Source organism: Scyliorhinus torazame, chromosome 15, assembly GCF_047496885.1.
Source record: "Scyliorhinus torazame isolate Kashiwa2021f chromosome 15, sScyTor2.1, whole genome shotgun sequence".
Lineage (NCBI taxonomy): Eukaryota > Metazoa > Chordata > Chondrichthyes > Carcharhiniformes > Scyliorhinidae > Scyliorhinus > Scyliorhinus torazame.
In genome coordinates this window covers 105570279-105584991 of record NC_092721.1, presented here as the reverse complement: position 1 = coordinate 105584991, position 14713 = coordinate 105570279, and the positions used below count along the sequence as shown (strand labels likewise).

Genomic DNA, 14713 nt, shown 5'->3' with positions numbered 1-14713 from the left:
GCTGATGGATTGTTTAAAGGAAGGAAAACTATTTTGGATGACCCTTCATTGGAACATTTTCAAGGAAATAAACGTTGACTTTTGATAGGGATTTTATTTTGAGTCCTAGAAAGGAATCACGCCAAGTAAGTTACAAGATGATAAAGTTACAAACTGATTGATATGTATAATACTTTTGTAAATGTTTGCTTTGTAGCTTGAAGCAGAAACAAGAGACTCCGGCACATACAAAGTTTCCTCATCAACAGAAGGATGTTTATCCTGGAAATAAAGGTATTCTGTCACCTCGAACACCAAGGCAGCAAAGGATGAGTGTTGATGCAAACTTACAAATCCCAAAAGAATTGACATCTGCCAGCAAGAGAGATTTATTGAAAAAAGTAAGTGTAAATGTATTCTCTTTTGTGATGAGTGAAATTGCTATATCTCCGTTTTTCTTGACCGTTTGGCCTGTTATTAAAACATCTTCCTTATGCTGAGCCACCTCACAGGATTGTTCATCAATTGAAAGGGAAAAGAGTTGGGGTGGTGTGTCAGTTAAACGTTATTTTGGAGTCCAGATGGATATCAGCCAAGCTTGCACAGCAATTTGTAGCACTACTGTGCAGCAGAATCCTAACTTTCAAGCAAGTTAATTGTTTTGACAGGAGGTGAGTTTATTCTGAGACCAATCATTCCAGACAAGGAAATCGTAAAGCAGGAGCCTCATCTGATTGCTTTTAAGCCGTAACTAGAGATAATAATTACATTCCTAATATCGTCAAGGACTTAAACAGGTTACATATTTAGCAGACCTTGCAAAAGCAAGACATGGGGCAATGCATTGTGATTGAGGGGCAACGGTTTGAAGACTTTTGTGGATGAATTGACCAGGAATGTTTGAAGCAGTGACATGTAAAAATTACCTCTTAGAGGGACACTGTAGCAAGTTCCATTAGGCCAAGGAAATTCAGAATTTTACTTCTGTTGTTTCTCAAAGTGAGTGTGCTTCTGGGTTTGATTCAGAAGTTGAAAATAATCACTTTTCCTCTGATTGAATGTTCACATAGTGGAACTAGAAGAGTTCAAAGATCTACACAGCAACATAACTATTATGATAGAATGGTTACAGCAGAGAAAGCAGCTATTTAGCCAGCTCTCTGCAAGAGCAACTCTGCTAGTGCCGTTCTTCAGCCCTTCCCAGAAGCCCAGCAATTTTCTTCTCCATGTGTTTATCCAGTTCTTTTGAAATTCGCAGTTAATCTGCCTCCATCACTCTCTCAGGCAGCTCATTCCAGATCCTAGTCACGTGCTATGTTTACGGCAGGGTAGCACAGTGGTTAGCACTGTTTCTTCACAGCGCCAGGGTCCCATGTTCGATTCCCGACTTTGGTCATTGTCTGCGGAGGCTGCACGTTCACCTGGTGTTTTCGTGGGTTTCCTCTGGGTGCTCCAGTTTACTCCCACAGTCCAAAGATATGCAGGTTAGGTGGATTGGTTATGCTAAATTGCCCTTGGTGTCCAAAAAAGGGTAGATGGGGTTATGGGGTGGAGGTGTATGGGCTTAGGTAGGGTGCTCTTTCCAAGAGGCGGTGCAGACTTGATGGGCCGAATGGCCTTCTGCACTAGATTCTATGACTAGGGGACTTCCACAGTAACTTCATTGCTAATGCAAGCCTACTTGTGACACTAATGATGATTATTATTATTTTGTTATTCACCTTAAATCAGTGACACTGGCTCTTAAACCATCTGCCAACGAGAACAGTTTCTCTCTCTCTCTTGTCTAGACCTCAGATGGTTCGAAACACATCCGTCAAAAAACTTCTCAAACAACCCCAGCTTCTCGGATCTTAACAACGTAACTGAAGATATTGCAGTTCCTTCATTGTCACTGGGTCACAATCCTGGTACTCCCTCCCTAACATGCACTGTGGGTGTATCTACAACACAGGGGACTGCAGCAGTTCAAGAAGGCAACTCCCCACCACCTTCCCTAGGGCACTCAAATGCTGGCCTAACCAGCAACTTCCACATTCCGAAAAATGAATTTTTGTAAAGTACAACCAGCCTTTCTAATGCGTTCTTTATCAATTTTCTTTAGCCCATCAAGAATCTCCATTTTTACTCTGGCTTGGCAGAATCTTTCCCCGTAAAGACAGACACGATGCATTCATTTAGAACCTCAACTTTGTCCTCTGCCGTCATATATACCTTTTGGTCCTTAAGCAACTGCACCCCTCAGCCAAATTACTGCTTGGTTGAATAACTATACAATGTTTTTGCAGCTGATTGGTGGTGATAGTTTTCTAATGAAAGCTGCTTTTCTGTTCTTACTGACATGTTGAATGCTTGAAAGCTGCTTTACGGGTAGCCTTGAACGGTATCCAGTATCATTTACTCCTAGGGATCTGGTTCAAAGAACAGATTAAACTGCCTTTCATCAGGAGGATTTGTGATCTATCTTTCTATAGTTAAATGATTTTAAAAAAAATTGAGTACCCAATTTATTTTCCAATTAAGGGGCAATTTAGCGTGGCCAATTCACCTACCCTACACATCTTTTTGGGTTGTGACACACAGGGAAAATGTGCGAACTCCACACAGACAATGACCCAGGGCCGGAATCGAACCCGGGTCCTCGTCGGCGTGACACAGCAGTGCTAACAACTGCACCACCATGCTGCCCCTGTTAAATGATTTAATGGAATACAGAGCCATAGATCCAAGTTTGTTGATGGTATCTTTAGATGACATTAAATGGGATAGATAGCAACAATTTGTAAAATTAGTAGATCAAGTTGAATGTGAGGAAATAAAAGGCCATCTAGTTTGGACCTAAGAAAGATAGATCAACGAAATGAATGTGCTGCACAGCTATCTCTTCCTACTTAAATCTATATCCCCAAGACCTTTTTCAACTCACTGGACAAACTAATCATGGTGTTTGTACAGGGTGGGGGAAGGAAATGCTCTGATCCCAAAGAAGGTCCTACAGAAAACAAAATCGGGGGGGGGGGGGGGGGGGGAGACTAGCCCTCCCAAACTTACAATGCTACCACTGGGCAGCGACAGCAGAAAGAGTGATGGGATGGATAAAGGAGCCAGAAGCCGAGTGGATGCTCGCAGAGGAGGCCTCCTGCATGGGGACCTCGCTCTGGGCCGTCACCAAGGTGGCACTCCCATCCCCACCCAAAAAATACTCAAGCAGCCCCGTTATGGTAGCTATCCTCCAGACCTGGAACCAACTATGGCAGCAATTCGGCCTGTCCAAAATGTCCGACAAAGCCCCCATCTGCAGTAACCACAGGTTCACGTCGGCACTTACTGACGCCTCCTTTAAAAAATGGAGACGGGACGACATTGACATTCAGGGACCTATATACTGACAGTAGGATCACAACACTGGACGAACTGATGGAGAGATTCCAGCTAGCAAGGGGCAACGAACTCCAGTACCTGAAGATTAATAACTTCCTACGAAAGGAGACAAGGGCATACCCGTGACAGACACTATTAGAAGAACTACTGAACGCAGACATTCTAGGCAGAGGGACATGTACGAACGACTGATAGAGAGGGCCGACACCGACCTGGATGCGACGAGGAGGAAATGGGAGGAAGATCTGGGGTTTGAAATAGGGTGGGGACTCTGGAGCGAAGCACTACATAGGGTCAACACCTCCATGTGAGCAAGACTCAGCCTAACGCAACTAAAAGTGGTACATAGAGCCCACTTGACCAGAACCGAATGAGTAGGTTCTTCCCGGATGTGGAGGGCAGATGTGACCAGTGCAAGGAGTCACGTGATCACAGATGTGACCAGTGCAAGGAGTCAAGGTGGCCAACCACGCCCACATTTTCTGGTTTCCCCAGACTTGCCTGGTATTGGACAGCCTTCTTTGAGGTAGTGGGGATGAGGGTGGAGCCATGCCCTAAAGTAGCGGTCTTCGGGTTTCAGACCAGCCAGATCTGTTCATGGGGAGGAGGGCTGACGCCCTTGCCTTTGCCTTCCTGATGGCCTGCCGTAGAATCCTCCTCCCGCTGGCGGTCAGCAGCACCACCTAAACCTTTTTTAAAATATATATATATATATATATATATATATAAACACAAATTTTCTCCCTTACAAACAATAACCCGCCCCCCCCCCCCCCCCCCCGTAACAAAAAAAAAAGAGAAATCGCGCAGAGCAAGATATATACATGGCAAAATGATATATTTACACAGCTTTGTACACTGGCCCTCACCCGTACGTGCCAGTTTCCCCAACCCTTCATGTTATCTCTTGCTCATCCACCCTCCGAGGCAGTCCCCCCTTTCCCCCCTCCCAGGACGGGACTCCACCCCCCCCCACTCAAGGTTGCTGCTGACCGACCTTCCTCTAACGCTCCACGAGATAGTCTAGGAACGGTTGCCATCACCTGTAGAACCCCTGCGCAGACCCTCTCAAGGCGAACTTAATCCTCTCCAACTTTGTGAACCCAGCCATATCATTTCTCCAGGCTGGGGGGCTTCGCCTCCTTCCACATTAGCAAGATCCTTCGCCGGGCTACTAGGGACGCAAAGACCAGAATGCCAGCCTCTTTATCCTCCTGCACTCCCGGTTCGTCCACTACTCCAAATATTGCTAGCCCCCAGCTTGGCTTGACCCGGACTTTCACCACCTGAGATATTGCTCCCGCCACTCCTCTCCGGAACCCCTCCAGTGCCGGGCATGACCAAAACGTATGGACATGGTTCGCCGGGCTCCCTGAGCACCTTCCACATCTGTCCTCTACCCCAAAGAACCTACTCTACCTCGCCCCCGTCAAGTGCGCTCTGTGGACCACCTTAAATTGTATCAGTCTGAGCCTGGCACACGAGGAGGAGCAATTAACCCTACCTAGGGCATCAGCCCACAGACCTTCCTTGATCTCCTCCCCCAGCTCCTCCTCCCATTTACTCTTCTACCAGCGCTTCCCCCTCTTCTTTCAACTCCTGGTGTATTTCCGACACCTTGCCCTCCCCGACCCATACACCCGAGATCACCCTATCTTGAACTTCTTGTGCCGGGAGCAACGGGAATTCCCTCACCTGTCGCCTCACAAAAGCCCTCACCTGCTTATATCTAAAGGCATTTCCTGGGGGTAACTCGAACTTCTCCTCCAGTGCCCCTAGGCTCGCAAACGTCCCGTCGATGAACAGGTCCCCCATTCTTCCAATCCCCGCCCGATGCCAGCTCTGGAACCCCCTGTCCATCTTCCCCGGGACAAACCTGTGGTTACCCCTGATCGGGGACCACACCGATGCTCCCATTGCACCCCGGTGCCGTCTCCACTGGCCCCAGATCCTTAGCGTTGCCGCCACCACCGGGCTCGTGGTATACTTTGTCGGCGAGAGCGGCAGCGGTGCCGTCACCAACGCCCCAAGGCTCGTTCCTTTACAGGACGCCATCTCCATCCTCTTCCATGCCGCCCCCTCTCCCTCCATAACCCACTTGCGGATCATCGCCACATTTGCTGCCCAGTAGTAGCTCTCGGTCCTTACTGCGTTCCAGGAACCCTCTCCTTACTCTCGGGGTCTTATTCGCCCACACAAAACCCATAATACTCCTGCCTACTCTCTTAAAAAAGGCCTTAGTGATCACGATGGGAAGGCACTGAAACACAAAGAGAAACCTCGGAAGGACCACCATTTTGACCGACTGCACTCTACCCGCCAGCGAGAGCGGTAACATGTCCCATCTTTTGAAATCCTCCTCCATTTGCTCCACCAACCTCGTCAGATTCAGTTTATGTAGGGTCCCCCAACTCCTGGCTATCTGGATCCCCAGATACCGAAAGCTCCCCTCCGCCCTCCTCAGCGGTAGGTCCCCTGTCCCTCTTTCTTGGTCCCCCGCCTGTAATACAAAGAGCTCACTCTTCCCTACATTGAGCTTATAGCCCGAAAACTCCCTTAGAGTCTGCATGACCTCCACCATCCCCGCCATTGGATCCGCCACGTACAGCAACAGGTCATCCGCATATAGCGACACCCGATGCTCTTCTCCCCCTCGGATCACCCCCCTCCATTTATTAGACTCCCTCAATGACATGGCCAATGGTTCGATCGCCAATGCGAACAACAGGGGGCACCCCTGCCTCGTCCCTCGGTACAGTCGAAAGTACTCCGACCTCCGCCGGTTCGTCACTACACTCTCCATCGGGGCTCTGTAAAGGAGCTTAACCCAATTGACAAACCCTACCCCGAACCCAAACGTACGCAGCACCTCCCAGAGGTACTCCCACTCTACTCGGTCAAAGGCCTTCTCCGCGTCCATAGCTGCCACTATCTCCTCCTCCGATGGCATCATTATCACGTTTAAGAGCCGCCGCACATTGGTGTTTAGTTGCCTGCCCTTTACTAATCCCGTCTGGTCCTCGTGGATTACCCCCGGGACACAGTCCTCGATCCTCGTGGCCAGCACTTTTGCCAGCAACTTTGCATCCACATTGAGGAGCGAGATCGGCCTGTACGATCCACATTGCAGTGGGTCCTTGTCCCGCTTTAGGATCAAATAAATTGTCGCTTCCGACATTGTCGGGGTCAGGGTCCCCTCCTCTCTTGCCTCATTAAAGGTCCTCACCAGTAGCGGGGCCAACAGGTCTGCGTACTTCCTGTAGAACTTCACCGGGAATCCGTCCGGTCCCGGGGCCTTCCTCGCCTGCATGCTCCCCAAACCCTTGCTCAGCTCCTCCAACCCAATTGGTGCCCCCAAACCAGCCACCTCTTGCTCCTCCACCCTCTGGAATCTCAGCTGATCTAGGAATCGTCTCATCCCCTCTTCCCCCACTGGGGGCTGGGATCTGTACAGCTCTTCATAAAAGGCCTTGAATACCTTGTTTATTTTCGTCGCACTCCGAACCGTGGCTCCCCTTCCATCTTTGACTCCCCCTATTTCCCTCGCTGCCATCCTCTTACAGAGCTGGTGTGCCAGCATCCGACTAGCCTTTTCCCCATACTCGTAGGTAGCCCCCTGTGCTTTCCTCCACTGTGCCTCCGCCTTCCCTGTGGTCAACAGGCCAAACTCCGCCTGGAGTCGTCGTCTTTCCCCAAGTAATCTTTCCTCCGGGGCATCTGTGTATCTCCTGTCCACTCTCAAAATCTCCCCCACTAACCTCTCCCTTTCCATACCCTCTGTCTTCTCCCTATGAGCCCTAATGGAAATTAGCTCTCCCCTGATCACTGCCTTCAACGCCTCCCATACCACCCCCACCCGCACCTCCCCGTTGTCGTTGGCCTCCAAGTACCTTTCGATACACCCCCTCACCTTCCCACATACCACCTCGTCCGCCAGCAGTCCCACATCCAGCCGCCACAACGGGCGTTGGTCCCTCTCCTCTCCCAGCTCCAGTTCCACCCAGTGCAGGGCATGGTCCGAAACGGCTAAAGCCGAATACTCCGTCCCCTCCACCCTCGGGATGAGTGCCCTACCCAGAACAAAGAAATCTATCCGGGAGTAGGCTTTGTGCACATGGGAGAAGAAAGAAAATTCCCTGGCCTGCGGCCTTGCAAACCGCCATGGGTCCACTCCCCCCATCTGATCCATAAACCCCCTAAGTACCTTGGCCGCCGCCGGCCTCTTTCCAGTCCTTGATTTGGAGTGGTCCAGTGCTGGATCCAACACTATTGAAGTCCCCTCCCATTATCAGGCCTCCTTTCTCCAGGTCCGGATTGCGCCCCAACATGCGCTTCATGAATCCTGCATCATCCCAGTTCGTTTGCCAACACCACCCACGTCCCTTGCAGCCTACCGCTCGCCATTACATATCGCCCTCCATTGTCCGCTACAATAGTCTTGGCCTCAAATGACACCCGCTTTCCCACCAATATTGCCACCCCTCTATTCTTTGCGTCCAGTCCCGAGTGGAATACCTGTCCTACCCATCCCTTTCTTAGCCTGACCTGGTCCGCCACCTTCAGGTGTGTCTCTTGGAGCATGGCCACGTCCGCCTTCAGTCCCTTTAAGTGCGCAAACACTCGAGCCCTCTTCACCGGCCCATTCAGGCCCCTCATTCCACGTTATCAGCCAGATTGGAGGGGCTCTCACCCCCCCCCCCCCCCACGCCCCACCAACTAGCCATCTCCTTTTCTGGGCCAGTCCCGTGGCCACGCCTCCCTCACCCTCCAGTCCCCCAGAGGGGGGACCCCCGTCCCGACCACCTCTTCTGTGTCCCATTCCCTTTCGGCCAGTGCAGCAGCAACCCTTTTCTCCCCCCTCCCCTCCCCCCTGCTAGACCCCTGTCTAGCTTTTTTGCTCCCCCCATGTCACTCCCGTAAGTCAGCTGACCCCGGCTTCCCATTGACCTCCCCGCGTGGGAGTCTCCCAATCCATATGCATTCCTTCGTTCCCCTTCCCGCCTTTCCAAAGTGTGCTCCGCCCCCTCTGGCGCAGCTCCTGTCGCGGCCTTGTCTCTCTCCCCCAGCCCATGTAACATTTCCTGCGCGTGATTGACCCCCTATATACAACAACCATCACACATCAAACCCCAAAACATCCCCCCCCACCCTCACAAACCCTCAGTTAGAGTCCAACCTTTCGGCTTGTACAAAGGTCCACGCCTCTTCAGGCGTTTCGAAGTAATCGTGTTGGCCCTTGTATGTGACCCACAGTCGTGCTGGCTGCAGCATTCCGAATTTCACTTCTTTCCGATACAACGCCGCTTTGGCCCGGTTGAAACCCGCTCTCCGCTTTGCAACCTCCGTGCCTCCAGTCCGGGTATATTCGGATCTCTGCATTATCCCACTTACTGCTCCGCTCCTTCTTGGCCCATCTCAGGACCCACTCTCTGTCCGTGAACCGGTGGAACCTCACCACCATCGCCCTTGGCGGCTCATTTGCCTGGGGCTTCTTCGCCAGCACCCGATGTGCCCCGTCCAACTCCAGCGGCCTCGAAGGGGCCTTTGTGCCCATCATCGCCTCGAGCATCGTGCTCGCGTATGCCCCGGCATCAGCCCCCTCCACTTCCTCAGGGAGACCCAGGATTCGCAGATTCTTTCTCCTCGACCTGTTCTCCAGGTCTTCGAGTCTTCCCGCCCACCTCTCATGTAGCGCCTCGTTCTGCTCCACTCTCACCACCAGGCCCACGAGCTCGTCCTCGTTCTGACTGACTCTTTTCTGTACCTCCTGGATCTTTGCTTCGTGGGCCTTCTGGGTGATCCCGAGTCCTTCAATTGCCGAAAGCATAGGCGCCAACATCTCCTCGCGCTGCTCCTCGAAGCAGCGCTCGATGAACTCCTGCAGCTCCCCTTTGTCCCTGACCGCCGCCATTTTGTTTTCTTCCCCTCGCTTCTCCCGTTGCTCCAGTGCCGCTCCTTTGGCCGTTACACTTCTGGTCCGTTTCATAGAAGTTGGAGGGGGACCTCTCTCTTCCCTTCCCCACGGGCTGCGTCAAAAAAAAAAAAAAAAGTTCCGTTGGGGCTCCTCTAACTAGCCCGAAAGTCTGTGGTAGCGGAAGCTGCCGAATCGTGCGGCTTAGCTCTGCATAGCCGCAACCGGAAGTCGAGAGGGAATCCTTTTGGCAGTGTTCGCTTCACCACTCTGCCCCCAAAAAGTCTATGGAAACTCCTGAAAAAGGTCTGAGAGTCGGCTCCAGACGGGAGCTGCCGAATGCGCGACCTACTCCTCCATGGCCGCCACCAGAAGCCTCGTCCCTGCTTCTTCAATGGCCCTGGTAGATCTTTTCACAGTTGTTCCCTCTGCTGCTAGAATTCGCCTTTGATAGAGTCAAGTCAGATTGCAGCTTTAAGCTTGCCCTTCCCCCGCCTGCATGCTGGAAGAGGCCCTGTTTATTCTGTTGCAGCGAAATCTTTTACTGTTTCTGCCGGGTCTGGTAGCCAAAAGACATAACATTCCTGGGGACACTGTCCGGGGAATGCTGCAGTCTTCTTCCCACACCGGGAAATGTCAAACAAATGCCGTGGGGACCCTGTAAAAGAGCCCAAAAGTCCGTTCCAAGCGGGAGCTACCGAATATGCGACCTAGCTCTGCATAGCCGCACCCGGGAGTCCAGCACCACCTAAACCTGCAGACTGGCTATCCGACCTATCGGAATTTCTCCAAATGGCAAAAATCAAATTCGCCATCCATGGGTCGGAAGACAGCTTCCTCAAAACATGGGAGCTATTCACCCAACTGTTCCGGGACCTGTTTGTGGCCACCAAATAAGTGGCCAGGATCCAGGAAAAAGTAGCCAAGACATGATGGGGGAGTGAGGGAGGACCGGGGGGGGGACAAGAAGGGGTAGCCAAACCCAGCAAGAAAGAAGGGGGGAGGGAGAAACAATAGAGGAGAGCCAGAAAGAAGAAAACACAAACTGGGGGGGAAAGCATAGGGGAAGATAATGACCACAACAAACAGCAAGGCAAAAAGAGAAAGAAAGAACAGAAAGAAGGAAGGACCCATGGCCGAAGCTTATGCTACTGTACAGCGATTTATAAAGCTCACCAAAAAGTGTAAATAGCATCAGGAGCACCACCTCTGTGCCCCTCCCACCATGTTTTTTGTAAGAAAGTGGGGGGGGGGGGGGGGAATCCCCTTCCTCATTACGTGTTTTTACTTCCTTTGATTTTGTGTGTGTGTGTATTTGTAATTATACCATGTACAAAACCCAATAAAAACATTTTTTTTAAAAAAAAGGTAGATCAAGTATTTTGTAAATGAAAGCTTGGAATAGGTAGATGGAAACTCTTTGGGACAGCTCAGAACAAAGGACATACTCATAAAATGAGAACTAGGCTATTCAGGGTGATGTCAGTAGCACCTCTTCGCACAAAGGGTTCGTGGAAATTTGAAACTCATTCGCCCAAAATGATGTAGATAGGTCAGTTGGAAACTTCAGAACTGAGATTGATGGACTTTGGGAAATTATATTGAAAGTTATAGATGTTGGTGGATGGATTGCATCCAGGAAGACCTCCAATTTGGAAACTAACTCGCATAGTGAAAATAAGATACTCATGATTTCTATCACTTGGGACATGCAAAGCATGTCTATTTGCATGTAGGAAGTAAGAAGCTCTAGTTCTAGTTAAGACAGTCGAGTGTAATACATTATGGCAGAGTTGAGTAATGTCACCCAAGAGTTATGTTCATTATTCTGTTCAAGGAATAGAATCCCAAGGTAACTTACTCCTCATGATTGAAATTAATATGACTTGTCAGAACTTGAGGACATATCTGTAAAGTACAAATGCAAAGAGTTAGCTTGCCAGAAAGTATTTCATGAAATGTTGTCACCCTCTGAAGCAAGGATGTGGAAAATATATGTAAGCTTACAGTCCTTTAAAAAAGGCTTTGACAGATTTCTGAGGAAGTAAATATTATGAATATGTTGTTGGGTTACGTAAGATCACACAATGATGAGTAATGGGTAACCGTCTCCTGGAGTTTGATATTGCTGCAGATTTGGGAAGAGATTGCCTACAGATTTTTAAAATCTTATTTAGACGTTTGCATTGCTGTCATATGGGAAGAAGTGTAGTTGATGGGCCTAAACGTTGCTTTTGCATGAAAGTAGAACTTTTGCATGAATGAGGAATGCCCTTTTTATGGTAGGAAATTTATTACATGATTGATTCAATTAACATAAAATAATTTTGCAAGTTACTGATCAGATTCTGGATTGGTTACTTGAATTTGTGCTATTGACTATCTATGTTTCAGAAATAATATTTCGCGATTTACTGATCAGTTTTTAGCCATGCTCAATATAAAGAACAATAAAGCATCGGAACAGGCACTTCGGCCCTCCAAGCCTGCGTCGATCACGTGTCCTATCTAGACCAACCGCCTGTATCCTTCTATACCCCGTCTGTTCATGTACCTATCCAGATAAGTCTTAACGGTCGCTAACATATCTGCCTCAACCACCTCACTTGGCAGTGCATTCCAGGCCACCACCACCCTGTGTGTATATAAAAAAAAAAAAAAAAAAAACTTGCCCCACACATCTCCACTGAACCTTTCCCCCCCTCACCTTAAACTTGTGCCCCCTTGTAATTGTCATTTCCGCCCTAGGAAAAAGCTTCCAACTGTTCACCCTATCTATACGCCTAATAATTTTATAAACTTCTATCAGGTCGCTCCTCAGCCTCCGTCTCTAAGGAGAACAATCTCAGTTTATTCATTCTCTACTCATAGCTAATACCCTCCATACCAGGTAACATCCTGGTAAACCTTTTCTGTACTCGCTCCAAAGCCTCCACGTCCTTTTTTTTTCCCATTCCTCCTTTCCCTTAAAATGATGACTTGTGTTGAGTTACAGCTTCATAGGCAGCGACAGCACTCCAGTACACCTCCAAATTGGAGGACTTTAATGCGTCTAGGTTTTCTGTACAATTGGATTAATTAGGATGGAGACATCACAATAATTGATATCCATATATGTGCTCTTTCTACCCAAGTCTAGGGCATACAAAGTTCATCTTTAGTTGCTGTCCTTTTTTGGGTTCTGTCTATTTGAAACTTGTTGGTTATGTTAAAAGCTGCTGATTTTAATTAGCCTATGGCTTTTTGTTTATTTAAGTTCATAATCTTTTGTTTTTGTAGGCAAATCAGCGACTAGCAGCTGCAGAAATAAGTCACGATGAGTTCCTTGTTGTTGCTCATCAAATCAACCAGCTGTTCCAGTATCAAGAAGAAAAGAGTAGATCAAGTGACTGGCAAGCATCCCATGTTACCCCCAGAGGTTTTAAAACTGAACTGAAAGGAGAATCTCCATTAGCTAGAACCGAAGGTAAAGCGGCACCATTATCTGAAGCAGAACTGAGCTATCTTGAGCATATGTCTAAATTAAAAAGAACCAGGGTTCAGTTAGAAAAATCACATGAAACAGAATCTCGTTGGAAAACAAGAGAGGCTCATAATAAAGATATATCGGATGATCTCTCACTTAGTGTAAGAGAAGATGGTGACCAAGGCAGCAAGTCTCCAACTATGAGCAGCAATTCATATTCACTAATTCAAAGACATGATACAAGAGGTACTGGTCAGGAAAGGAAACTTGGAGAAAAAAGAGAGGCAAGTGAGAGTGGGCGTGGATATTACAGTGAAGGAAGACATTCGGAAAGAAGAAAACTGTGCGACGTCAAACCTGCAAGACAGTCTCCTGTTGGTGATAATAGACAGTTGCATGACAAACATTGTGACCATGTATCACCACTTCGTCAACATATGAGTCCTTTAGTAGATGAGAGAAACCAAAGTAACATACGCAATAGCAAAAAGCATGGAGATGAAAAGTTGTCAATTAAACAAATGACAACTTCACCAATTCCTGAAGATCGATACAAAACAGACTCTAATCACGGGAAGTTGTGTAACAATTGGACAGAACCAAGAAATGAACACAATAAAGATCAGCGGCAAGGGTCAAAACATCAGCCCATGGTTGAAAGAGACCTTCAAGAATTTGGTCCAAGAGATGGACAAGGTAAATGTAGAAAAGTAACTGAAAGCTTCATTCGCCTGTTAAATTTATTCTTTTTCCTGGGTCATAATGTACAGCATCCCCAGTCAGTAGAAAGCAAATCCTCCAAGGTTTATGAATACTCCTTTTGGCCATGAGCAAGAACAGGTGGTGGGCCATCTTACAAAAGTATCTGTGCTTGCCATCTTTTTCTAACTATAATTCAAGGTCAGGTTGACCAGGTAAAAAAAGTATTTTTACCAATTTACTGAAGTAGATACAGTTTTGGCAACTGCTATGTTTTTCACAGAACTTAATTCCTGAGCATCGGTGATGGTTGTCAGCAGTCATTGGCTTATGGAGGCAACTCAACCAAGTAGTTTCTTCCCTCATCTGATATCTATGCCTGAGGTTTAAAATGTTTCTTAACTAGTGAGCAGGAGTGAGAACCTGATTGACGTAGATTGTCCACCCATTCCAGAGGTTGCTAATGTTCTGTTGAAACCCGAGCTGGGATCAGTTAGGCACAGAATTGACTGTTGGGCTTTGTAAAGTATCTCAATATTTGAACTAATCAATTTTCCTGCTTAACCATGGCAATTATTTTTCCTACTCAATGGCAAAATACACCTGTCCGCTGGTTTCCCGGTACTGTTTACATATAGTTGTAATCGTTCAGATTTACCATTTTCTCCTGAACCTATTTATGGTTCACCACTTGAACCAGGTTTTATGGGAGAAAAGTCACGTGCCATTTTTTTTGCTTATGGCGTTGACTCTTGAAATGAAATGAAAATCGCTTATTGTCACAAGTAGGCTTCAAATGAAGTTACTGTGAAAAGCTCCTAGTCACCATATTCCGGCACCTGTTCGGGGAGGCTGGTATGGGAATTGAACCGTGCTGCTGGCCTGCCTTGGTCTGCTTTAACAGCCAGCTCTTTAGCCCTGTGCTAAACCAGCCCTGCCCGAGTAGCTATAGATCTGCAATATCATTCTTATGACTATTCTCCATATTTGCAGGCTATTTCACTGTTGAAACACCACAGAAAATAGGAGCCGAGGCATTCGAGCCTGCTGCGCTATTCAATATGATCATGGCTGCTCCTGTATCTCAACATCAAAACTCTGTGCTCTCCCCATATCCCTTGACACCTTTAGAGTCTAGAAGTCAATTTATTTCCTCCTTAAATGTTATTTAATGACTTGCCTCTATTCTTCTGTGGTAGAGAATTCCACAGGTTCACTGCCCTGAGTGAAGAGGTTTCTCCTCATCTCAGACCTAAATGATTTACCCCATATCCTGA

At 48.1% G+C, this 14713-nt stretch overlaps 1 protein-coding gene across 3 annotated transcripts in view; it reads left to right on the top strand.

The window, feature by feature from the left end:
- pcf11 (PCF11 cleavage and polyadenylation factor subunit) overlaps positions 1 to 14713 on the top strand; it is a 54501-nt gene that overhangs the window by 20104 nt on the left and 19684 nt on the right. For 2 of the 3 annotated variants that reach the window (XM_072476540.1, XM_072476541.1), the window contains 2 exons: positions 197 to 380; positions 12551 to 13433. In XM_072476540.1, coding sequence (XP_072332641.1) covers positions 197 to 380; positions 12551 to 13433 — 1067 coding nt within the window. The remainder of the gene's footprint in view (positions 1 to 196; positions 381 to 12550; positions 13434 to 14713) is intronic. The other variant, XM_072476542.1, reaches the window with a different exon arrangement.